Source organism: Pogoniulus pusillus, chromosome 10 (genome assembly GCF_015220805.1).
Source record: "Pogoniulus pusillus isolate bPogPus1 chromosome 10, bPogPus1.pri, whole genome shotgun sequence".
NCBI lineage: Eukaryota > Metazoa > Chordata > Aves > Piciformes > Lybiidae > Pogoniulus > Pogoniulus pusillus.
This window is the reverse complement of record NC_087273.1, coordinates 12,303,395-12,328,719: the sequence shown is the minus strand read 5'-3', so window position 1 is coordinate 12,328,719 and position 25,325 is coordinate 12,303,395. Positions and strand designations below refer to the sequence as shown.

Sequence of the window (25,325 nt, the reverse complement as noted above, 5' to 3'; positions counted from 1 at the left end):
CCCTACAACGATTTGTGTGCAGTTAATTAACCCTCACCCCACTCTGTTGAGACACTCTGGTCAATCCTCTCCTTTTACAGGCAGCAGATATATTGACTACAGCCAGGAAAGGATAAAACCCAGATTAGCATTTGTTCCTTAATCCTGTAATCAGAAATTCAGGTCAAATTATTTATTAAGTATCAATATGTTCATACAGTTCATTGTTGTTACTGTTTGGGTAACACAACAATGAAAGAAATCCTCATTTTTGGAGGAATATTAAGCTGAGATTTCTATATTTTCTTTTCTTTTTTTTCCCCTCTTAGCAAATAGTACTGACAGTGTTATTTGGATTCAGTTAGAAATGAAAGGCAAAAATAGGCTCCAGCAGTGATTTTCAATAAACAATAATATTTACTTAGTGCACATTATTTCAAGGGAGTATTTTGTTAGGACTTGCTGGAGTTTTCAGTTGATTTATCTTGTAAATCTCTTGTATCAGTTTCAAGCCAAAGTCATGTTTCCACATGAAATAGTAATATTCTCATTTTACACCAGTGGGCAAGCTGCATTTCAACAAGCTGCAACTTGCTGTCAAAAGCAGCTTGCATGGCTGAAGAAACGTTACATTTTTAGGTCAGTGTTTGAAAGGAAAACAACCACTAAGCATCTCTGAGCAGCACAGGATCGCTGCCACCTTCCTCTTGCTTTCCTTCAAACACCCAGCATACTTCTTAATCCTCACATTAAGAATTCAAGGATTACTAACAGATATTCCTTCTTAATAAAGAGCCACTCTTCATCAATCTACATGATGTTGGTGGAAGTTCTTTGAGTAATAGCAGTGTCTTTGATCTATGTAATAGAAAAACAGATCAGGAAGAGAAACTGGGATTTGCAAAAGAAACCATTAAGTGGTGAAACACGTTGGAGGAAAAAAAGATTAAATCCTTCAGGCCTTCAGCCCTGTTTCCTCAAATTTGCTGCTACCATGGACATTGGAACATGGGGGACTTAGCTCCAAGTCAGACCACCTGGTAGGCTGCTGAAAAGCCAGGAAAGCCTGGGAATCTTTGTATCTCAGTGAAATGAAAGAGCCTTTCCCATGAAGCCACCCTTAATTGCTCGGTGTATTTCCTGGCCATGGCAAAGGAAATGAGTTGCTGCTCAATTCACTAGAGCCCTGCTCTATAGCTAACTGTGAAAAACAAAACAAACCCAACAACCTAACACAGAAAATCAATGGGGAGGGGAAAAAAGCATAAAAGAGTAGTCAAGCAAAATGGGTTACTAGAAACTCAGATCTAATTCCTAAGTCACCTTTAGTTTCCCATAGGGTTTTGAGTATTATGCATTTAGCCTGTGCTACCACAGCTGCTCACTGCTTCACCTGTTTCTTAGGTGCATAAACACCATTAACCACTGTGACCTCCTCAGATATGCTGGTGAAGAGTACCATCTACATCTTTAGGTACCACCCTGCATCCACTCAGATGCTTTTCACCAGAGGCTGGTATCTTTCCTGCCGCTGAAGACTTACTTTTTCATAGAGCTATATTGCAAAATACAGTTGTATAGCAGCTTCCTAACAATTAAGACTGCAAGTCCTTTTCCATAACAAAGAACCTTCAATCCTTTTCAAACTTGCTGGAAAAGCACACAACAATAAGCTGGAATTAAACCAGGGTGTATTTGGGTTTAGAACCTGAAGTACAAGGGAAAGCAATGAGGTCTTCAGACAAATCAAGCAGGTAGTAATTTCCTTTCTACTGTGACACCCATTTTTATCAACTTACCTCGCCACCAATCAGTTCCAAACTGCTTCATTTGCAACACTTCTCCAAATCAGTCCCTTGTAACTTAAAAAAAAACAACCAAGCAAAAATTTTGGAAATCATTCAGACACCATTAGTCAGTTCTCTTAGGAAACTGAGACATGGAAAATGGAATCATCTTTTCGCAATGCATATATTGAATTGAAAAGAAACTGAAGTATGCACATACTGATACTCAATAATTTGACCTGAATTTCTGATTCCTTGCCCCCATTGTCAAGCATTTACTATCTTCTTTCAGAAGAGATCTCACAGTCACACCAGATGCCAGTTTTATTGAGGTTTGTTGTCATTTTGTTGGTAGTGCTATGGTTTGGTTTTATTTCTTTATTGTTGACTTCTTTTTAAATGTGCTGCTGCTAACCTCATAAAAAATCATAAATCAAATAAAGAATTTTATATGGCACCTGGGTAATCCTCTCAAGTATCTTTGCATGATGGCAGATAGGAAAACACTTACTTTCTAAGTCATGTAATTAAAATCTATTCTATTAGACTTTATTTCAGGAGACAGAAACAACTTCAGAGAAGTAATATTTTTCCATAGGACCTGGGCACTTGATAATTCCTCAAGTGTTTGAATAAAGTATCAGACACAAAACTCTGCTAAAGTGAAACCTGGCCTGTTGTCACACATTAATTATTAGCTTGTGAGAGGAGCAATGATAGGAAGAGAAAGGAAAAGAAAGAGACAGTGAAAGAACACAGGGGAATGAGACATAGTAGCAACTCAGAAAACACTAAAATTACAGCAAGTTATTCACATAAGAGAAAATAAATGTGAGGAAATGTGAATGTGTTTAAATTTAACACGTTAAACCTAAATCTAGTTAAATCTAAGAAGTAGCTTGAACTGTTTCCTAGAAGGCACCAATCACATCCCATCCTCTTCAGCAGGAGCTTGGTTTCAGTGGTAGATTCTGGTGTTTATTTTTGGAAGAAGGATTTTCCCTAGCTGCTGTAAAAAATGTGCACAGGTTTATTCAGAGGAACACATGACCCTTCTGCAGCTGGAGGATCACCAGTGTCAGCCACAAAGGATGGAGACTGTCACAGTGGAGCATGGGTGAGATAGTTAACACCAGCTTAGCTTCCTTTCTCTCCTGGTGAGTGGACAGTTTCACTCTCTGAGTTAACCACACAGGGCTGAGTAAATGGGCAGCTCTACATCCTGTCTGGTTTAATGACCAGTAATATGGGTGCAATCTAGAGTCCCAGTGTGATGGACACCCTTCCATGGGCTTTGGCTCTGTCTTAGCCTCTAAAGGAGAAAGGTGATGGAAAGAGTTTTACTCTATTTGATTCTGTTTTCAGCTAAGTGATAAAATCAGAACTAGATTTTTTTACTGATTTCTTTCAACTAGTTGGAAAGATTTCCAGTAGAAATGTTTGACTTTTAAGATTGAACAGAGCTCTGCTCATCTGGGCTGCTTCTGTGGCTTGTGTACTGCCAGCAGGAACTAAAGGAGTATTTCAAACTACTATACAGCTAAGAACAGCCTTGTCCTGTTTGGTTCCACTCTTTACAGCAACTTCTGCTGTGGCCTTCCAGTATCTGACAGGGGCCTAAAGAGAAGCTGGTGAGGGGCCTTTTATGGTGTCAGGTAGTGATAGGACCAAGGGGAATGAATACAAGCTAGAGGAGGATAGGTTTAGATTACATGTTAGGAAGAAGTTCTCCACCAGTGAGACACTGCAACAGGTTGCCCAGGGAGGTGGTGGAAGTCTCATCCCTGGAGTTTAAGGCCAGGCTGGATGTGGCTCTAGGCAACCTGATCTAATAGGAAGTGTCTGTACCCATTGCAGGGGGGGTTGGAACTAGATGATCCTTGAGGTCCCTTCCAACCCTGACAATTCTATGATTCTGAGAGGAGAAGGCTGAGGGGAAATCTTACTAACATCTATAAATATCCAAGAGGTGGGTGTCAGGATGAAGTGCACTGTCTTTTTTTGGTGGTGCCCAGTGATGGGACAAAGGACAAACTGGAACACAGGAGATTCCAACCTCAACACAAGGAGAAATTTCTTTACTGTGAAGGTGAGAGAACACTGCAACAAGCTGCCAGAGAGGTTGTGGAGCCTACTTCTCTGGAGACATACAAAATCCAGCTGGATGTGTTCCTGCATAGCCTGCCCCATGTGATTCTGCTTTGGCAGGGGGGTTGCACTCAATGATCTCTGGAGGTCCCTTCCAACCCCTAACATTCTGTGATTCTGAAATACAGACACAGCTGATCTAGAAAAACATTAAAAGCTGCCTCCTTCATTCAGTCTCTCACGTGCAGTTACAATTAATTCAATTAAGTATTTTTAGTACATACAGATTATTTTAAATTTCCTTTAGTGACCTAATAATGAATCTAAGTTAAAGATACCACTACCAAATACAACCACAGCTCCAGTTTCCCTATCCCATAGAATGCACAACACAAAGGACTGGCACATGAAGTTACCCACTTTCCACCTCCCCCATTCCTTTACAGGCTTAAGGCATTTATAGGACAAGCAGAAAAATTAAAAAAAAGAGGGGGGAGGCATTTGGAGCAGGAAAGGAGGAATGATTATTTTACACTTCAACAACCTCCCAGTCATCAGGTTCTTATAGATGAGCCTGCCATAGCTGAGCAAGCACCCCTCCCTCAAGAACCACCAAAGCATGCACATGTTAATACACCTGGCTACTTGCAATATCACAGTATCACCAAGGTTGGAAGAGACCTCACAGATCATCAAGTCCAACCCTTTACCACAGAGCTCAAGACTAGACCATGGCACCAAGTGCCACGTCCAATCCTGCCTTGAACAGCCCCAGGGACGGCGACTCCACCACCTCCCCGGGCAGCCCATTCCAGTGTCCAATGATTCTCTCAGTGAAGAACTTTCTCCTCATCTCGAGCCTAAATTTCCCCTGGTACAGCCTGAGGCTGTGTCCTCTTGTTCTGGTGCTGGCCACCTGAGAGAAGAGAGCAACCTCCTCCTGGCCACAACCACCCCTCAGGTAGTTGTAGACAGCAATGAGGTCCCCCCTGAGCCTCCTCCTCTCCAGGCTAAACAATCCCAGCTCCCTCAGCCTCTCCTCGTAGGGCAGCCCGACCTTATCCCACCTGTTTATCAGTATTAATTCTGTCATGCCAAAAGGAGGATAGCAATTTTCTTGGGGCAAGAAGCTTGCCTATACTTGTATTGATAAGAATCTAGCTTAGTTCTAGGCTTTAACAACATGAAGAAAATACGAGGACACAAAAATACACATTGAAAACCTAAAATCCACTATTTCACAAAACCTGAAGAGTGTGTTTGTCATCTTTCTGCTTGGTTGGTTGTTGTTTCCTATGGCAGCAGGTAGTCTATACCAAGAAGAAGCCATACTTTGGAAAGGTTTAGATAGTATTTCAGATTAATGAAGATGAATGGAAGGCTTCCAAACTAGCTCACTAATGTATCATGCACAGCCTATTAAGCCTGACATAGTAAGCTTTTTCTCATGGCCTTGACTGCAAAGACTATTTAATGTATCTGGTGTGTGCTGTCCCCCAGGACCACAAAAGAGACTTTATAAACTGTTAGGACAAACACTGACGTGCATCTAACTTTGTTTATCACTGAAGCCTGGCCAAACAGTGCTAATTGGAGTTCTTCTGCTAAACAACGTTTGCTTGCTAATTAGTCCACTTCCTAACCTAAATGTTCCAAGAAAGACTAAAAATATATGGCACACTGCCACAAAGTTGCTGTCTCATCAAGTATGCTACTTCACAGACAAATGTGGACAGGTAACAAATGGTAAATTCAAAAGGATGAACCAATATCTGCAATTAACCATAGCTCCTCTATTTGAGCAAGGAAAGCAGTTCTACAGGTTTAATTCAGCTGCAACTAAAACATTCACCTCCTAACAGTAGATAAAAATACACTCTTGCACACAAGACTGAATGGCAAGGCTAAGAGCATCTCCAAGAAAACAGCTTGCTGTATTTAGATTGCAACTGCACTACACTGATATCATTTAGAGTTTAGATGACTAACAAAAAAACAGAAAGAGACAAATTATTTAGAAACTGAAATAATTCAGATCTTTGAGGACAGCAAACCAAGCCATTCAAGAGACAAACAAAATCTGGTTGTGTTTTACAGACCAACAGCAAAGTTCATTTTGCAGGGAAAAGAGGCCAAAAAAAAAAAAAGACTGAAACTCCAATAAAGGCTGATACTTAGGTCCCTCCACACAGGTCCCCTGGACAAGAGTGTGGGATGCAGAAGAGAAGCCACTGGCAGGGAATCAAGGCTACAAGATCACAGTAAGAAAGGAGGAAGAGAATGATCTCAAGGAGAACATCCTCCTCTTTTCCTGGAATGCTTCGGCTCCAAGGCAGCAGGCTCTGGAACACTGATGTTCTTCATCCTGTGTCTTTTTTATGTAGAATATAATAATTTTAAAAGACAGTCAAAACATTGACTCATATGAAGATGTGCAGTCCCTTTTTGTTTTTTTTCAGATCAGTCACAGGTTACTTGCACAAAACCCATGGCTGGATGTTTTCATGCATCGGTCTCAATTCCAAGAAAGCTCTTGGGGGCACAGGCAGCCAGTAGAAGGCTGAGTACAAAAGGAGCTGGGTCTCTACATGCTGCTCTGTTATCAGCATGACTGGTAATCAGAAATGCCTTTTGCTCTGTTTAACGAAAGGAGGAAAAACTCTTGACCTGGAATTTCAAGCTAGCTTTGCAGTTTTTGTCTTCTGACCCCATAGGCTCTGACCTGCGTTTCATTTCACTCTGATGCCGAAAGACTTCCTTGCACAGTTACAGTCAAGTGCCAGACATGCAGTCTGATGTGGTCCGGATCTTCAGAAACCTTATCTCCAGCCAGCAACTTCCTCTGCAACTACAAAGGAGACCTGGACCATGGCTGACTCCCTGCTGTACCTCCAAACAGGACCAGAAGCAGCAAAATCCACAAGCACGCCTAACTGGTCCCAGATGCCTCAAGAGTCCCCACGGTGACATGGGGCTAAAAGGGGCTCCCTCTCCCAATCCATGCCTTCAGAGCCTGTGGCCATGACTAAGAAACACATATCAAAGTCTGAAGAGGGTCCTTTCTCCTTTCTACACACAACTTCTGATGAGAGCAGCTGACTCTGAACTGGCCCTGTCTTCAACAGAGAGAGAGATGTGTGGAAGAGGAAGGGGGAAAGGCTAAGAGAGGTAAGCACCCATGGAATCATAGAATGAACCAGGTTGGAAGAAACCTCCAAGATCATCCAGTCCAACCAATCACCCAGCCCTATCCAGTCAACTAGACCATGGCACTAAGTGTCTGATCCAGTCTTTTCTTGACCACCTCCAGGGACAGCAACTCCACCACCTACCTGGAACAGGAGATGAAGCATACCATGTCAAGATAAAATCCCCTTCTGGGTATGAAAAAGAGCAAGGTGGCAAAGGATAAACACAGCAGACAGGAGTGACACAGAAACAAGGTCCATTAACCAATGCCTGACCATTTCCTCAGATGCATCTGGGAGCTGTGCTTGGTTCCCCTGTTTGAACTTCGATGTAGCTGTATGTCTAACTTGGTTAGAGTGGTACACTCATCAGCAGAGCATGGCTGCAAAATACTCCTCCTGCTGTGAATCTTTTTTGCACCACTACAGAAAATTTGGTGGTTTCTTCTCATTACAGTTTGATCTTTTCTAAACCACAGGATCTTTCCTACATCACACATTCCCACTTCTGGTGCTGCCTTCCCTTTCAGTTCATTGGTTTCTCAGTTACCAAAAACCAAGGGCACAGTATTCCTTAGAGCTTATAATCATAAGAAAACAATCATTCCCAGTAGTTTTGCACCATCAAAAGAAAGAAAACAGCTCATAAGCTGTTAAGACCATTCCTTCAAAACCTTCTACTGCAAAGATCAGTAATTTCACTGACTTATTAACAGGTTCTTACAGTAACCCACGTTATCTCTTTAATTCAACTCCTAATCTCCAGCCTCATGAAAGGAAAGAATTGCCTTTCCAAGAATGGGAAAACCCATGTAGAACTCAAGGCTACTTAATTAATTCACCAACACACCACGTTGCTGGGAGAGGAAGAGAGTCTGCAGCTTTGTTTATACTTGTGGATGCCAAAGGATGTACTCTAAAGGTGCCTGTAATCAGCAACCTGCAGAGCACAATTAAGAATAAAGGAGAAGGTTCCACACATGGTCTACATTAGAAATCTAATCAGCTTCAGAAAGCTCCTTTCTTAAAACATGAAAACCTTGAAAAAGAATTCATGCCCTCAATGTAACTGAATTTGTCATGCAAGTTTTAAGAGTGCTCCCACGATTGACAGTTATGATTTTTTCTGCTATTTCTTTATAAAATAAGAATATTGTTTTGCCTGTACAGAACCTTGGAAAAGTATTTGAAAATTCGAGCTGTTACTGTGGAGGATCCAACATTGCCACAGGACTGGGAGCTGTGCACAAAATGGCAACTATGAAGCAGGGTAGGGCTAATTCAGAGTAGAACATGCTCGAGAAGAGTGAACAGTAAGTTCTACATCAGCATAATTTGGGGGGAAAGAAGTAAGAAAGATTTACCAGCAAGAGCCAGCACCTTTTAAAGACTCCGAGCAGGACTGTCAGAATGATGCTGCTGCTGAAAGAAATACTTTTGGAGGAGCAGCACTGCTAGCAGAGAATAACAGCAATTAGGAAGAACTGTGAAGCTGTCAGCAGCTTCCTTTTTATTCAGGCCATTGTGATTTCCATCTTTAAGAACATGTCTTCACTGATGAGTGAAACAAAAAACAAACTCAAGAATGACTGTACACGCTAAATAACCCCAAGCTCTGGAAGTGAGGCAGGATGCATCTCATCTTACTTCATGTCATACCAAAAGGCTCCCGTACCACCAAACTCTGTGATGGTTACAGGTGAACAGCCTGCTGCAAATCAGAGAGGCCATGGGAGTCTTTCCACCACCTCTGGCAGGTCCTGCCCCTCTCCCACATTGGTGTTTTTGGAGCTCCAAGCAGCTTCTCACAGAATCACAGAAATATTCAGTTTGGAAAAGACCCCCAGGATCACCATGTCCAACCATTACCCCTACTCTACAAAGTTCACCCTTAAAACATATCCTCGAGTACCACATCCAAATGACTTTTAAACACATCCAGGGTTGGTGACTCAGCTACCTCCCTGGGCAGCCCATTCCAATGCCTGACCACTCTTGCTGGGAAAAAAACGCTCCTTAACATCCAGTTTAAAACCACCCAGTTGCTCTTATGAGAAGAGACCAGCACCAACCCCTCCACAAGGTCCTTTTAGGTAGTTGTAGACAGCCATGAGGTCTCTCCTCAGCCTCCCCTTTTTCAAACTAACCATCCCCAGCTCCTTCAGTCGCTCCTCGTAAGATTTATTTTCCAGGCCCTAATCACTTCATACTAAAAGGATGTGTTTCAGTAGATAGCACCTCATCTCTCTTCATACACATCAACCTCTTCGTGATACCCACAAGGACAACAGCAATCACAATAAAGCACACCTCAACTTTGAACTCTGCCTTGGGCACAGAGTGCTTTGAACTTCCAAAAGAAAAATCAAGAGAATCCAAATTGCCTTAACTCTTTCTCCTCTCAGACTTGTCTACAAAGACATTAATGGCTACACTAATCCTGTTGGGACGCTTGTATTCCAGGATTAGTGCTTCTTACCCTCTTCTGCTTGTATTTTGTACACAGAAAAAACAAAAACAAAACTAAGCCAAAAGCCCAGGAAAAAAAAGGAATCTTCATCCTGACATACAAGTGTTCCTCTCAGGAGTTGCCCTGGTTCTGCCACCTCAGGATCAAAGAACTTCCTTGGAGGATAAAGTCTTTATCTCCAGTGCTCATTTGTTCCCTTCCTGTTAACTCAAAACAAAAAGGAAAGCTAACACCAGCAGTTCCCCTGATTGCTAGTTTGGGAACCGCTGGACAGCTCAGGGACTACTGCATCTGTCACGAAAATTTTCTTTCTCATAAGATAACACAACTTTCTATGATTAAGTCATGTAGTTTCTGGGCCAAATTCACCCACGGTTTTCAGTACAGACCCAGTAAATCCAAAACATCTGGGTGCATAAGACAGACCAGCAATTGGCCTTCTGAGCCTGAGAAATGCTGATGTTTATCTCCCCATGCTTATGGATCCAAACACATAAGATTAATTTTTTTAATGACTACAACTTACTTTACAAATTCAGTTTGTGGGAGACTTGCTTCTTTTTTTCCCCACTAAATTAAAACAGAAAAAATATATATTAAAAAAAAAAAAACAAAACCAAAACACATCAAAAAGCTCAAACAAACAATACAAAAAATCTGTTACTAGTTGTGGAAAGCAGCTACTGTTTTCTTCCACTGAAAGACAGGTCTGATACTACCACAAGCTGAGAGGCACAGAGTTGCAGCTCTAATGCTGTAGATGTCATATCCATCAGACTATTCCTGCAACATCTGTCAAGAAGCAAGACATTTACTAACACAGAACAGGATTTGCTTAGCTGGGCCTTAAGCTAATAGAAGTACTGAATTGTAAACAGGCAGTGCTTTAGGACAAAACATGTCAAAAGAGAAGAATTTAAACAATGACATGTAAGGAAAAATGGAAAACCAATCACTTGCAATTAGACTCAAAACATGTTCAGTCCCCGTTGCCCCCCGCCAATAGCTACAATAAATGCAAGGCATGAAAGAGTCTCTAGCACTTGTAAAAAAATAACATTTAATGGAGAAGACTTCTTAGATGCAATAGGTGCAAAAGTAGAGGAGAAATATGTTCTATGACTTAAATAACAGGTTATTTCCTTAACTGCCAATGGAACTCAGAAGTGCCTAAACATTATTTCCATGGAAAGCATTCTTATGATTTCAAACTGCTGTAACTTCAAAGCAGTCAAGAACCTTATTTATGTAGCTTTGGTAGCAGGTTTATATGAAAACTCTGCATTGTTGTTCCCTGAAAATCACTGGTCCAGGCTGACGCTAAAGAAGTAAGATTAATGTGCTCCAGCTAATCTCAAACTTCAACCATTCACAGCCTGAGTTTTAATTTGTTTTATTCCTGCTAACCACAAGCAACAGCAGCAGAGAGCTGGCACACCCCCCCCCCCTTTTTTGTTTTTCATTAAGTATAGCAAAAGTTGTACATTCAAGCAGAAAAAACACAGGGCTTAAAACATTTTATAAAATTTAAAAAGACAAAACATCATCAAATAAACAAAAAAAACCCAAACTAAAAAAAAAAACCCCACACCACATTTTAAAAAACTATTTTAATACTCTAATTTCTGAGTACTGAAGCACCAAAAAATGTAGTCATAAAGTGAAAATACCCCTTCCATTCACATAACTTACTGAGTAGATTAGATCAGGGGCAGGGGGGGGAATAATCAATGCTTAATTTAATATTATTATGCTATGATTGTTTCCAGAATGGTTTCCTGAGGTTCCCTCTGTTGGAAAAGAAAATAAATTGATTCAAAAGCACAGCTAAATGCAATACAGTTAAATATTTATCACTTCCTTAAAAGATGCACCCTCAGGTCCATCTGAAAACTGCTCCAAGTGTCCCCATGTATTGCAGAAGTTGGCCTAACAAACTGACAGCCATCATCTCTACCACAAACACATTCTTCATTTATTCCTGCCAGGTTCTTAAACAGCTGAATTATCTCAAGCATAAGGCACTCTGCAAAAGCTACAGTAGCAGTAAACAAGAAGTAATTCAATAAATGGGAAATTGGATGCTCACGAATATACAAAGTGATTCCCACTCTGTGTTTTATTTCTGATGCAAGGCTTTAGCTGTCATTTAAAAGTGACAGTGTGAAAATCAGAACTGTCTTTTTATTCTTCACCAAGGAAATATCCTATAGAGGAGGAGGGAATCGATGCAACTAATAATGTTCTCTCCCCAGTATACACTTTCTCTTACTGCCTTTTCCTCCATCCAGTCCCAGTCAGCGTGCTTGCTTTCCACACAGGGGTAGCTGTATTTTCCCCTCTTGACAAATACACCAGTTCCATTAACACTTGCAGAGCAAGTACAACAGCCTTCTGTGTACCTTCATAATACACATTGTCCATAAGCACTTGTGGAATTAAACAGTGAACTTTCCCCTCAGGGCTGCAGCCGATTGGAAGGCAGCGATGGATATAGAATGTTTTTCCAAACAGGTCAATCAGGAAGGTGAAGAGAGCAAACAAAAACACAGACAGCTGAGAATAACCCCCTGACTCTGTTGCCAACTTGCAGGAAACCCACGAGATATTTTAATAGATGTCATTACTTAAATCTCTTGACTCACATGCTCCGAGTCAAAATGCGCAACTTCATCTCTATGACAACCACAGCAATGCTGCTACCCACTTTGTCATTACAGGTTCTTTCCCCTTTCTCTGTCTGCTCTAACTTTCATTCACTGGGTATTGCAGGGAGGGAGAAGGAGAAGCAGGGTGGCATCACTGCTTTTGTTTCCAAAGAAACCACTTATCCATTTCAGAAAAGGATCTTAACAGTCTAAAGACAATGATAATGTGAATTTAAAACCACAATGAGATTGCTTTATTTAGTAGGCATTAGGGAGAAGCAAGGAAGAAGTCACAAAGAGTAGAAATTAGGGACTAAGGAACAAAGCTCACTAGAAGAGTCTGAGGGAAAAAACACAATCAGAAAGTTTTCTTATATAATACATCAAGAAATACCTGGAAAGGGAAATTTGGGAAGGAAGTGCTGAGGTGGGAAGGGACAACAGCCACTAAAGAAAGAAATGCAACCAAAGAAAATTCTAAGAGTCAGTAAAAGGAATCAAAGGGAAAAAAAATCTTTGAAAAATACCCAAAGCCTTGAAATTTGGAACAAGACACTTAAAGTCCCCCCAAACAAACCCACAACATGTATCTGTATTCAGCTTCCTTAACCATATTTCACAAAGTCATGAGACCTCTGGCATATTTTGGTCTGGTTTCACCAGGAAATTAGGTCTACATCATCACACCGTGTCCAAGGATAACTGAGCCAGCATCATCTCCACCACTGGCTCACATTACTCATAAGCAGCACTGTGAAAGAATGGTGTGGTCAGCAGGAGCAGGGAGGTCATTCTGCCCCTGTACTCTGCACTGGTTAGACCACACCTTGAGTACTGTGTTCAGTTCTGGGCCCCCCAGTTTAGGAGGGACATTGAGATGCTTGAGCGTGTCCAGAGAAGGGCGACGAGGCTGGTGAGAGGCCTTGAGCACAGCCCTACGAGGAGAGGCTGAGGGAGCTGGGATTGGTTAGCCTGGAGAAGAGGAGGCTCAGGGGTGACCTTATTGCTGTCTACAACTGCCTGAGGGGTGGTTATGGCCAGGAGGAGGTTGCTCTCTTCTCTCAGGTGGCCAGCACCAGAACAAGAGGACACAGCCTCAGGCTGTGCCAGGGGAAATTTAGGCTGGAGGTGGGGAGAAAGTTCTTCACTGAGAGAGTCATTGGACACTGGAATGGGCTGCCCGGGGAGGTGGTGGAGTCGCCGTCCCTGGAGCTGTTCAAGGCAGGATTGGACGTGGCACTTGGTGCCATGGTCTAGCCTTGAGCTCTGTGGTAAAGGGTTGGACTTGATGACCTGTGAGGTCTCTTCCAACCCTGATGATGCTGTGATACTGTGACACTTCTGCATGTTCCCTGACCAGAGGAGAGCAGAGAAGGTACTGACTCACTATCGCGACCACAAGGGCAAGTCCAGAGCATCTTTAGAGCCCTTCCATGGCAAAGGCTTTTCCTATACTAAGAGCACAAAGGTGATCAGAGTTCTCCTAGTTAGCCCTGAACCTGCTCTCAAGTGTCTAGACGGGCAGTAATTCTAGTTTAGATTTTAGCTCTGTTAATGGGGCCATAATGTTTCTCTCCTGCAGTGGCTTCTGCAGTGTTCAATACACTAAGTTTGGCTACAGCATCCCTGAAATTCGATGGAAGTCAGCCAAGTGGGAGACAAACAAATTAATCAGAAGTTTCATTTGTTTTTGCAGCTCTGTGGAACCCCTTCTTTTAGCTTTAGAAGCAAAGGATGTTGATGTGAAAAAGCTCCTTTTGTTGCTATGAAGTGTTTTCAAAATACATTTTGTTCCAATTTATCATTTTCTTCTTTGAGAAGAGCTATTTTGACTCAATACCTCTTTCATCACTAACAAGTTTATAAAACCTCAGGCAGTAAATGGTTACTGCAAAAGGAGCAAAATCAGAGAAACTGTATGCAAAGCAAAAAAAATGGAAAAGGTAAATACAATACAATTGGAGATGTTCTTATGAAGGTGTTTGGTTTTGCCAAACGAGACAGAATGAGAAGTGGCTAAGATGAACAGGAAGGGTGGGACACAGTAAGATGGAGAAATACAGTGCCAGGGAAAAGACAAGAGAAATACAAAAAAAGAGGGAGGAAAAGCAGGGGAAAACTTGAAAGCCTGAAGTCAACAGAATGAAAAAAGGTCAAGCTGGGAGCAACTGAGAAATTCAGCCCTTGAATAGGCCAGTGTTCACAAAAGGAGCAAGTCAGAAGGAAAAGCATCATTAGTGGTGGAAAAGGGCAAGTTGTGGTTCAGAGAAAAACAATGGAGAAAGATTTGGAAGGGGGTTAAAAATCCACACAGTTTGGCAAAGACTAACTCAAGTGAATGAACTGAAAGAGTAAACAGAAGATGCCATCCAGAGAATAGCAAGATGGCTCACGTGGGAAAAAAGAAAGCAAACAACAAAAAAAAAAGCAAACAACAAAACCCCAATATTCCAGAGACACTGAGATCTGGTTGATTTTGACCTTGGAAACTGAGAACTTGTTTGGCATATTTGAGAAGAGCCTCAGATAACTGTAGGCATTAGAGCACATCTTGGCCTCCAATCATGACATAATGACTGTCCAATTTTAATTTTTTTTTTCTAGATTTCCAAGAAGATGAAATGTAAAGACAGACTGTGAAAGGCATGAGTTTTGCAACAGAAAAAATGTGCTTAAAAAGTTTGTATCATCGCCATAATTGTTGGCATCTCTAACATTTCTGAAAGAATTCTGGCACTCCACTGCTTTTTGCTTTGCAAACAAACTACTGATACAGACCACAAAGCAGGAAATCAAATAGATTTTGAGGATGTGGAGAAGTAGTGAGCATGGTGACAACTGGACAAAGGAAGTGCATTTGTATATGCATTCAAATGCAAGCTCAGAATCACAGCAGCTACTGGCTGAAGAACAAAATAATGTCCTTTCACCAGTAAACTGAGCGTCTGATGGGATGGGCTGGAAGGACCATGCAAGCATCAGTTTTCACTACCTAGCTAGGACAGCAAAAGGCACCCAAAATGCAGTTTGTAACTCTCTAGAACAGAATCAGGTTAGAGGCTGGAAGGGACCTTGAAAGCTCATCCAGTCCAACCTCCCTATAGAGCAGGGTCACCTATAGCAGATTCAGGGGTGATCTTATTACTGTCTACAACTACCTGAAGGGGCATTGTAGCCAGGTGGGGGTTGGCCTCTTCTCCCAGGCAACCAGCAATAGAACAAGGGGACACAGTCTCAAGTTGTGCCAGGGGAGGTATAGGCTGGATGTTAGGAGGAAGTTCTTCCCAGAGAGAGTGATTGGCATTGGAACGGGCTGCCCAGGGAGGTGGTGGAGGCACCGTCCCTGGAGGTGTTCAAGAAAAGCCTGGATGAGGCACTTAGTGCCATGGTCTGGTTGATTGGTTAGGGCTGGGTGCTAGGTTGGACTGGATGCTCTTCGAGGTCTCTTCCAACCTGGTTGATTCTATGATTCTAAGACTGAGAATAGCTCCATTTTCCCCAGAATAAAATGTTTAGCTAGCTACCAAAGAGGTTCAGATATAGGTTCTACTCTCCTTTGGAAGTATTTCCTGATATTAGTGTGTTGAATATCAGTATTTAAGAAAACAAAAAGGAGAAAAGGTAGATAAGTAACCATGTAAGAGTAGCAGGCACAGTAGGTGAGGAGATTCTTACGAAAGAGCTGCATTAAGGAGTTTGTAGCTAAGGTCTAATAAAGATTTTCACTTTTTTTCCTTGTGAACTTCATCGTGGCACCAAACCATATCTGAAGTACAACCTGCTGCCATTCAGGTGGGCTTTCGTCCTGGGTAAGCTGTACAGCAGACACAAAGCCCTTGTGAGGATTTCACTTCGCTATGAATTAGTGTCTAACACTGAGAACACCTTTCATCATCGGCTTGTATTGCCTTCAGGTGCCTATAAATTCCTCTCAGTCTTTATGTAGCACTTGTCTATCAGACTATGTCATCAATTTTACTGCAGGCAAGAGGCAGACACACCTCTTCCTGAGACACAGACAACACAACAATTACCACAGCCACTCGTGCATTATCATTTTGCATCAGTTCATTGCCAACTGCTAATCACCCACGACTCACTATGGAAAAATAGGTCACACTTCCCAGGCTCTCTTCACATCATTGGCACCAAGAAGCTGTAAGGCTACAATGGTCTCCTCACTACCAAGGGTACCACTTGCTCTGTGCCACTCATTTGCTTATAAAACAAGGTCGTTTGCTAAAGAACAGCCAACTGAAATGATCACTTCTCTTTTGAATGTTAACAGCACCTCCACAACAACACAGCTATCCTTCCAGGGACAAAGAAACTGAAGAGATGGGATAGGGAATGCTCAGTGTTGAGGGTCACCATCTTACCCTTTGGTATGGTCAACAGAAATCTAAAACAGTAAGCATCACCTCATAGCTGTTGGGTTAAAAGTGCAGGTGCTCTCAGCTCACTAACTGCTCTGAATGGTTGCTCATTTATATCACCTCTGGCATCAACCAGCTGTGAGATTCCCCCACCTAGACACAACAATCAAAGAAGAGGCATCAACCAAAGCATCGCAGCCCGAAGACATCATCCTCTACCTAAATTCACACTGGAAGGCCTAACTCTGGTCCCAGTTACAATATACACTTCCACTGATAAATAGCTAGTCAGATCCTAAAACTAACACTCTGCACACAATAAAGATAAGTATTTTTCACTTTCACTTCTATTATGGGTGAATGCAACTGAGGCAGGCCAAAATCACACACAAAATTAAACTAGAAGCCCTATGGCAGAATGACAGCCTAAATACAGAGGACTATGAAGACAAACCTTTCCATGTATTTCAAACCTAAAAGATATCCTGTACAATGCAGGATGCAATCTCCTCAGATTCATAGAATCATAGAATCAACCAGGTTGGAAAAGACCTCCAAGATCATCCAGGCCAACCTAGCACCCAGCCCTAGCCAGTCAACTAGACCATGGCACTAAGTGCCTCATCCAGTCTTTTCTTGAACACCTCCAGGGACAGCAACTCCACCACCTTCCTGGGCAGCCCATTCCAATGGCAAATCACTCCCATCTTAAGACTCCCTAGTAGAGTTGAGTGAGAAGGCAGAGACCTGAAAAAGAGCTTAGTTTCCCAGCTTTGTAACTGTACATTTTCCAGAATTTAAATTGGAACTGTCTAAAGAAACTTTCCTCCCAAGAAGGACAATGGGAACAATAGCACATTCCTCTACAGAGTCCAGAAACACTTCTCACAGGCCCTAAGACTCAAACCTTGGGTGCCAGCAGCAGGTCTGGGTCTTAACTACCTGACAAAAGTCCAGACAAACAATGAAAAACTGTTCCTGAGTTCCTGAGTTCCTGAGTCTCAGCAAAGTTCCTCCCCTTCCTCTGAAGCACGGTGATTGACCTCACCAGTTCTAATCCACTGCAATTACTCCCAAGTAAAATGAGTTCAGCTGAACCCCGTTCATGGCTCAGTTTATGATGCTTGCTTTGGCACAGGAAAAGAACCCACACATAACTCAGTTACCTTACCTCAGCCACAGCTCCTAGCTCAGGAGTAGGAAAGTCAGGCAACTTGGTAACTCCATGGCTCCTTACTGCCAATCCATACTTTCATTGCACGCGGTATCAGAGTGCTGTCATTGTGAGAGACAGCCCATTTGTGCTGCTGAGCACCTCTTTTCATGCAGAACTACAACTAGTTCAATGCCATCTACTCTGCTCTCATGTTTTAGCAGAGACTGTATTCCCTGCAAAGATGGAGCATCTTGCTAATTTTCCACCTCCCCAGCAGCTGCTCCTCTCCAGTTCCCCACTGCATGAGGGAACAAATGCACACCATCAAATTATTTTTATGAAACAATTCAGTCTTCAAACTGTTAAATGTTGTCCAAATGTGTATTTTGCTTGTCACTATGTTTTGTTTTCACAGGAAGGAAACAATGATAAACAAATTACTGCACAAAAGCATGTGAGCTCTGGCAGTGAGTTTCAAAGCTGTTGATAAAACTCAGTGTATTCACTGCAAACCTCCTACTTGTACAGTTTCCCTGATCAGGATGCAGTGGACTAATTCAATAGATCCTGATGGAAAAACACCTAGTAGGTGTGTTTGCTCTCCAGAAACAATGGTTTGTCAGGTGGAGCTTTTCTCTACTTTCATTCCCCCTCCTCTCCTCCCTACTCCCTTTTCTCTCACCCCTTTTCCCTCTCACCCCTTTTCCCTCTCACCCCCTATTTCTTTCCTTCTGTTTTTTTTCTTTCTCTACATCTGAACAATCTGCTCTGAAATACCATACTAGGAGAGGGAGGATCTTTTCAGTAAGGCAGGGACCTTACCAACACTATTTAATCAGGGCAGACTGCTTCCCACAGACAAGTCCACATTATGTGGTCCAGATATGGATATGGCAGTGACTATAAAAAAAAACACCTGTATTGTAATTTGTTAATCAACTCAAAGAGAATCAGGTCTAATGCAGGACTCTAAATGGAGTATTTGAACATTCCTTTTAGCTTAAGAGGCAAAATGCAACAGAGCATGTAACAAATGCTGCTGAGTTCACCGCAATTCATATGCTATCTAGGAAGACTGAGTCTCTGATACTAGCAATTTCATTTGCTTCCTGCTCTTCAGACTATGACATGGCTCTTTGCACATGAGTCAGCAGGCACATCAAAAGAGCATGTGAAAACTCACAGCAGAGATCATGTCTTCCACTGTCTTCATTTTGCAATAGCAGTGACCGCAATTCCAGTTTCATTACCATGCACAGACCTTTCATAAAGCAAAACTCCCCATTTTATACAAAGCTACCTCAGTCACGGGCTAGAATCTCATCTCAACAGCCACTCTCCTTGTCCTCTTTAATGCTGTTGTCTCTTAGGAATGGAAGATCTAAAGAAGGAAGAATCATAGAATCAACCAGGTTGGAAGAGACCACCAAGATCATCCAGTCCAACCTATCCCCCAGCCCTATCCAGTCAACTAGACCATGGCACTAAGTGCCTCAGCCAGTCGCTTGCTTCATGGAAATTGCAAGATGATTATTATCCTACTAAGACTGCAATATTACAACTTCATGTTTCAAAGTGCAGCCCAATCAACACAACCTCAGGAAATGAATCCTTTCAACACCTGGTATCATGTGAAAAATCAGGTGGCAGAGCCTGGATGATTAGAACTCAGTGGCCACCACAGAGACTGTGAGCATCACAACTGGTAAAAGATACAATTGGCAAGAATTGCCACTGACAAGGAACTTGCTGTATCCTTGGTTTCTTCTCAATAGACAACACAGACTAATCAATTTCCGACTCCTATAAAGCAAGCAACTCTCATAAAACCCGAATCCTGACCATCTTATACAGAAAGATATGCAGCCATGTCATTGAGTATTTTGCTGGTTCCCCCTAAAGCCTTACCTCACAAAATGCTGCCTACTCCTTATTTCCTCCAGTACTCATAAAACTGAAAACCTGTAAAGACATTTCACTGTGCTGTCAGCATCTGCTGACATTGTTACTAGGAAGCAAAGAATAGAACTATTGAGTCATAATTCAGACATAACACAGTTTTAGGCCAGTTCTGCAAGAGAGGAAGCTGATAACTTGAAGCTTATCACCTCTTATGCCACAGGAGCTTTAACTTGCAATTGTATTAATCAGCTTTTCAGTTCAGCACAGAGTTCACTTAATTTTTTTTCCTCCAAATCTTCCTGCACTGCAAATTCAGGGAATCAATCCAGAATTACTTTTCCACAGAACAGCACAAACCAGCATTATGCTACAAGTCCAAAAATCACCAGAACAAAGAGCTTGCTTTCCATTACCTCCAGACACTACCTAAAAACACCCAAGAAGCAGAGGTCAGCCCTTCAAAATGTAAAAGATATACACTGGCTAGGTTGAGCATCAGAAGTTTAGGTCTGAGAATCCAGTGATTAGTATTTTTATTGACTTCTAGAACTGCCACAAGTGGGGAGACTGGAAGTATAATGTAGGACCAAAAAGAATGGTGAAACCAGACCCATCATTTCATGCTCCAAACAACAGAGATGGCTTGCTGCTATGAATTCTGCAATACTAATAAAGTATGCCCTTCTGACATTAAAGGGGGATATCAGTAATACCTGAAAAACATAGAAGACAGGTGGAGAGAATGGCTGAAACAGTTCTAGGCACCACTACAGGGACTCCTTGGGTTATGCTCTGAGATCTTCAAGATTCTAGTAACTGTGGCTAACAAACAGAGCAAAAAATAACACAGCACATGGCAAAATTCTGTTATCTGCCAACAGAGATACCAGCATGGGTATTGCATGGAATAAGCTATCTACCTATCTACCATTCTGAACTTAATGTTCCCTCAGATTTGAGATCTGTGCTGACAGCAGAGATGGAGATCACACAACTATCAATCAGAGTCTGGGAGCACAAGACTCATCAGCTCTCACGACTGTTGCTTTAAAAAGTCAAACATCCTTCTCTGAAAAAAGGTTTCCCTCGATATCGGTCTCTTTCTTCACATTAGCTAAACTAGACCTGTGACTTCATTAACAGAATAAAAAGCAATTTTCTTCATACTACACTCTGGTTTTGGATTGATTTCTACACCCTCTTTGTCAAAACATCTGCAGTCCAGTGGTCTCTCCATCCCCTTTGCCTTAGCGCTCCAAATGTGCACCACTGCAGGATTTTATGCACTCTCTTGAAGCTTTTCTTTGTTTCAACAACAGTCTGGATGCAGCGGGGGAAAAAAGCTCTTTCCTCCTCCCCCACTCCTCCACCGCAAATGATCTGCTTTTAATCACAACTAACATTTAAAACAGACATTAGAAAGGAGAGGCTACCCCTTTATAATTACGGAGATTGATAATTACCTGGTGACTTGGAACAGACCCGTTCTCAATGCATCTTCCTTCCTCCCTCCCTTGATAATGTAATCTAATCTCTTGGCTATGCTTTCATCTGGCATCCAACACTGCACTTTGTTTATCAAACAACAATCTTTTCTTAGGTAATGACAGAACAAAGGCAAGGAAAAGCAACTATGGTAATACTACAGCACTTACCACTTCAAAAGTCACTGCACTGGTATAATTCACATTGCCTTTGTGCTTTATTCTTCTTTCAAATCTCCTATTATCTCCTCTGTGCAAGACCATGACCCACCTTCACCTTTTTACTGGACGTCTCCATATATTTACATGCTACAGAAGCTATTGTGCAAAACATCACCAGAGGAAGTTAAAAGAGAAAACATGGATCCCAAAATAGAGAAAGCTGAGATGATTCCTCTATCTCTTCATATTTGCAAGCACAAGCATTGTCTGTGAGAAGAAAATCGTGTGCTTTCTGCTACTGGACTATCACAAACTCTTAGCACTAATGGGTAATGATTTTTGAAGGAAACCACAAAAATCCCAACACACAACAAACAAACCAAACACATTTTACTCTCTCAATAGCACAGTCAGAAATTCTGCTAAGACTCTAAACACAAGTTACATTTCTCAAATTTCTTATATCACAAAATGAAAAAGAGGTCAGGATGTAGAAGTTTCTGCTTCAGATTTTGTGGGGCAAGTGATCCAGTTTGCCAAATACTCTGTATTATCCATGTGACTTAACTTTCAGCCACAGATCAGAACAGGATGATCACTGCAACATTCCATCTGTGCCACGTTCAGGACACAATCCTGACATCACGAAGATCCAAGGCCCCTGACCCCACAACGACAAGGACTATAAATGGCAGAATCGCAGTAAAAATACATCTGCTGTCAGTCATTAGCAGGTTGGTACTAAATCAGACAGAAACAGGTGGGTCATGTGTATAAATGCTACCTGCAGATCCTAGGTAGTACTAATCACTGAATCCCAAGCTTTGTCACTTTTGCCAGGTATGTTTCACTACTAAATATGTAAAACAATTGAAATAATAGATGTGTGTGAAGGAATAGATGTGTCTACAACTACCTGAAGGGACATTGTAGCCAGGTGGGGGGTGGCCTCTTCTCCCAGGCAACCAGCAACAGAACAAGGGGACACAGTCTCAAGTTGTGCCGGGGGAAGTATAGGCTGGATGTTAGGAGGAAGTTCTTCACAGAGAGAGTGATTGGCATTGGAATGGGCTGCCCAGGGAGATGGTGGAGGCACTGTCCCTGGAGGTGTTCAAGAAGAGACTGGATGAGGCACTTGGTGCCATGGTCTAGTTGACTGGAAAGGGCTGGGGGATAGGTTGGACTGGATGATTTTCGAGGTCTCTTCCAACCTGGTTGATTCTATGATGGGCTAGAGGAATCTGACTTACATAGATACCTCAGTATCACAGTATCATCAGGGTTGGAAGAGACCTCACAGATCATCAAGTCCAACCCTTTACCACAGAACCTAATAGCATGTCAACCCAAGCTTTAAGATCTCTGTACCCACAGAAGTTGAACACATCTATTATTATGAAAGAAAGCCCCAAAGTATCACTCTCAGAGTCATGTCAGCATAAGCCCTTCACAAAGGCGATGTGTAATACATCTTAACTGGGCTTGTATTTATGACTGACTACCAAGGGAAGACACTGACCCAAACTAATATTGCTATTGAGATAACACACTTCTCTCCTCCTCACTTTTCAAGTGATTTGAACAAGTTCAGGGAGAAATTTCAACTCCCCTAACCATAAGTTACAGCTCCAAAGATACAGCATATCATAAAGAGGAATGAACCAATGAAGGACTGAGATCACCAAGTTGAAAGCCACAGAAAAATGTGGTTCTGTGGGTGTGAGGATGCTGTCAAGATGTGATGCTGTTTCAGCCTCTGATTAAAAACACTGCCCTGGGACAAGCAATTCAGGTCAACTCCAGAACTAAAGGTAGAGGGAAAGGAGTAACAGCATTGAGTCAGGTGTGGGATTAGTATGTTCTTCCAGAGTTCATCAGCTATTTTCTCCTTGAAGCACTGAGTTACCCAATGTTAACTAACATTATTAAAAACAAATCCAAACCCAAAACAAAAAAAACACCAAACTACAAACAAACAAAATAATAGAACAACAACAAAACAGAGTGGAAAAAAAGACTCACCATTTTTTTTCCTGAGAAGTCTTTACTTAGCAATGTCAAAAGAAAACAAATAAAAAGGTTGTGTAAAAGCAATTATTATCCTTCAGCACAATGCGAGTTCAGAAGCCTTTGTAATAATGGTCTTTGAAGATGTTTCTCACAGTTCTAAGGAAACTCAAAAAGAGTTATGTCAAACAGAAAACTGTCCTGATTCTCCAGAAAGAGGAAAAGCTTCAGGACCTTATTATCCAATTACATTATTACTTGAAATAAATAAATAACTCACAGAATCTATTTTTCATTGCCAGTGATTTTTGCACAAGCCCAAAGCACTGCAGGTAGGAATTCAGAATAAAACACCAAAGAGAGACACTGCTGTGATAAAACAGCAGTTATGAGGCCATCTCTTCAGCATACAGTGAATACAGTGACTGAGCTATAGAACTACCAGTTGATGTCTTAGATTGAGCTTTTAGTGACTCCTCTGGCAAGCTCAAGAGAAAAACAGGGCACTTGGTTTCCCCTCCACTGCTCCTGCTATGTGCAAAGGAAGTTGTTGTGACACAGGACAGGTGTGAAGCTTTGACTCAAAAGCCATGCACGACTGCCCATTATATACCTATCACTTATGGGCCCACTTATACTGTCTTCTGCCACAAGGTTAGGCTGGAGGTGAAAGAAGCTGTGCCACATCCTATCAATCCAGTAGCATGCACACAAAACCTGTCTCTTTACATTTGTTATTTGGAGAGGCTTTTATACATGCTGTCCTCTCTCCATGGGCTCCTGCTCTGGCCTCTTCTGCTTTAGGGAAAGAAAAAGGGAAAAAAAAAAAAAAGAAAAGAGGGCACTCTGAGAAGCATCTAAATAAATAGAGCAGATCCCAACCAAAAGAAAAATTTCATCAGCATACTAACCATTTAATTTCCTCCCCATCACTTGTAAAACAGCAGCGAATAACCAGGTGGGTTTTGGTTGTTTCTAATGGTATTTATTTTTAAGTGGTTACTTCAACCAGTCACAATAGCAACAGTGCTGCAACTGGGCCTTAACAGCTTTTGCACCTGAACCTTCCAGTAAAATCCTCTCTCAGCAATTCCACTTAATACTCCCTGGCAAAATACTGGGCCATAAGAAGACAGCCAGGATAACGCAGAACAATTCAAACCAGGTACCAATCACACAATTCAATCAATGAAGCCCTCAGACTAAATGCAGACCCATTTCTCCACACCACATGAAGAGCAACACTACTGTTGTTGGCACTCTACTGTTCCCCTGATTCACATCTAGTTAGCGTCTACCAGGAGAAACACGTTGGTCGGACTGCTTTGAAGCTAGCTAGTTCTCCAGTTGAAAAGGGCTTCACAGAATTACAGAATCACCCAGGCTGGAAAAGACCTCCAAGACCATCAAGTCTAGCCTATAATCTAACACCACAACAACAGCTAAACCGTGCCACCAGAGCCACATCCAATCTTCTCTTAAAGACCTGCAGGAATGGTGACCACTCACTTCTCACGCTTAGCACAGATAACCGTTTCTAGAGGACACACTGTCAACCCATCTTATTTAAGAAGCATCTACCTGTTGTTCAGTGCATGTTGGTTGCTACCAACAAAAAGCTAAATTTTGGAGCAGTTGCAAGCATTATAATACTTTTGCACCTGTTTTTTTGCATGTAAACAAAACAAGGCCAAGTGCAGGGTTCTGCACTTTGGCCACAACAACCCCATGCAGCGCTACAGGCTGGGGACAGAGTGGCTGGAGAGCAGCCAGGAGGAAAGGGACCTGGGGGTACTGATAGATAGTAAGCTGAAGATGAGCCAGCAGTGTGCCCAGGTGGCCAAGAGAGCCAATGGCATCCTGGCTTGGATCAGGAACAGTGTGGCCAGTAGGACAAGGGAGGTTATTCTGCCCCTGTACTCAGCACTGGTCAGGCCACACCTTGAGTACTGTGTCCAGTTCTGGGCCCCTCAATTCAAGAGAGATGTTGAGGTGCTGGAAGGTGTCCAGAGAAGGGCAACAAAGCTGGTGAGGGGCCTGGAGCACAAATCCTATGAGGAGAGGTTGAGGGAGCTGGG

General features: G+C 42.1%; 1 protein-coding gene across 10 annotated transcripts in view; it reads right to left on the bottom strand.

Annotated features, from left to right (window-relative positions):
- Positions 1-25,325, bottom strand: part of AFG2A (AFG2 AAA ATPase homolog A) — a 225,264-nt gene that overhangs the window by 105,990 nt on the left and 93,949 nt on the right. The window contains exon 15 of one of the 10 annotated variants that reach the window (XM_064149944.1): positions 1,778-1,841. The exons of 8 other annotated variants lie outside the window; for them this stretch is intronic. In XM_064149944.1, the coding sequence (XP_064006014.1) occupies positions 1,806-1,841 (36 nt within the window). In that variant the 3' untranslated portion in view covers positions 1,778-1,805. Of the gene's footprint in view, positions 1-1,777; positions 1,842-25,325 lie in introns of those variants that run through there. One more of the 10 variants, XM_064149953.1, reaches the window with a different exon arrangement.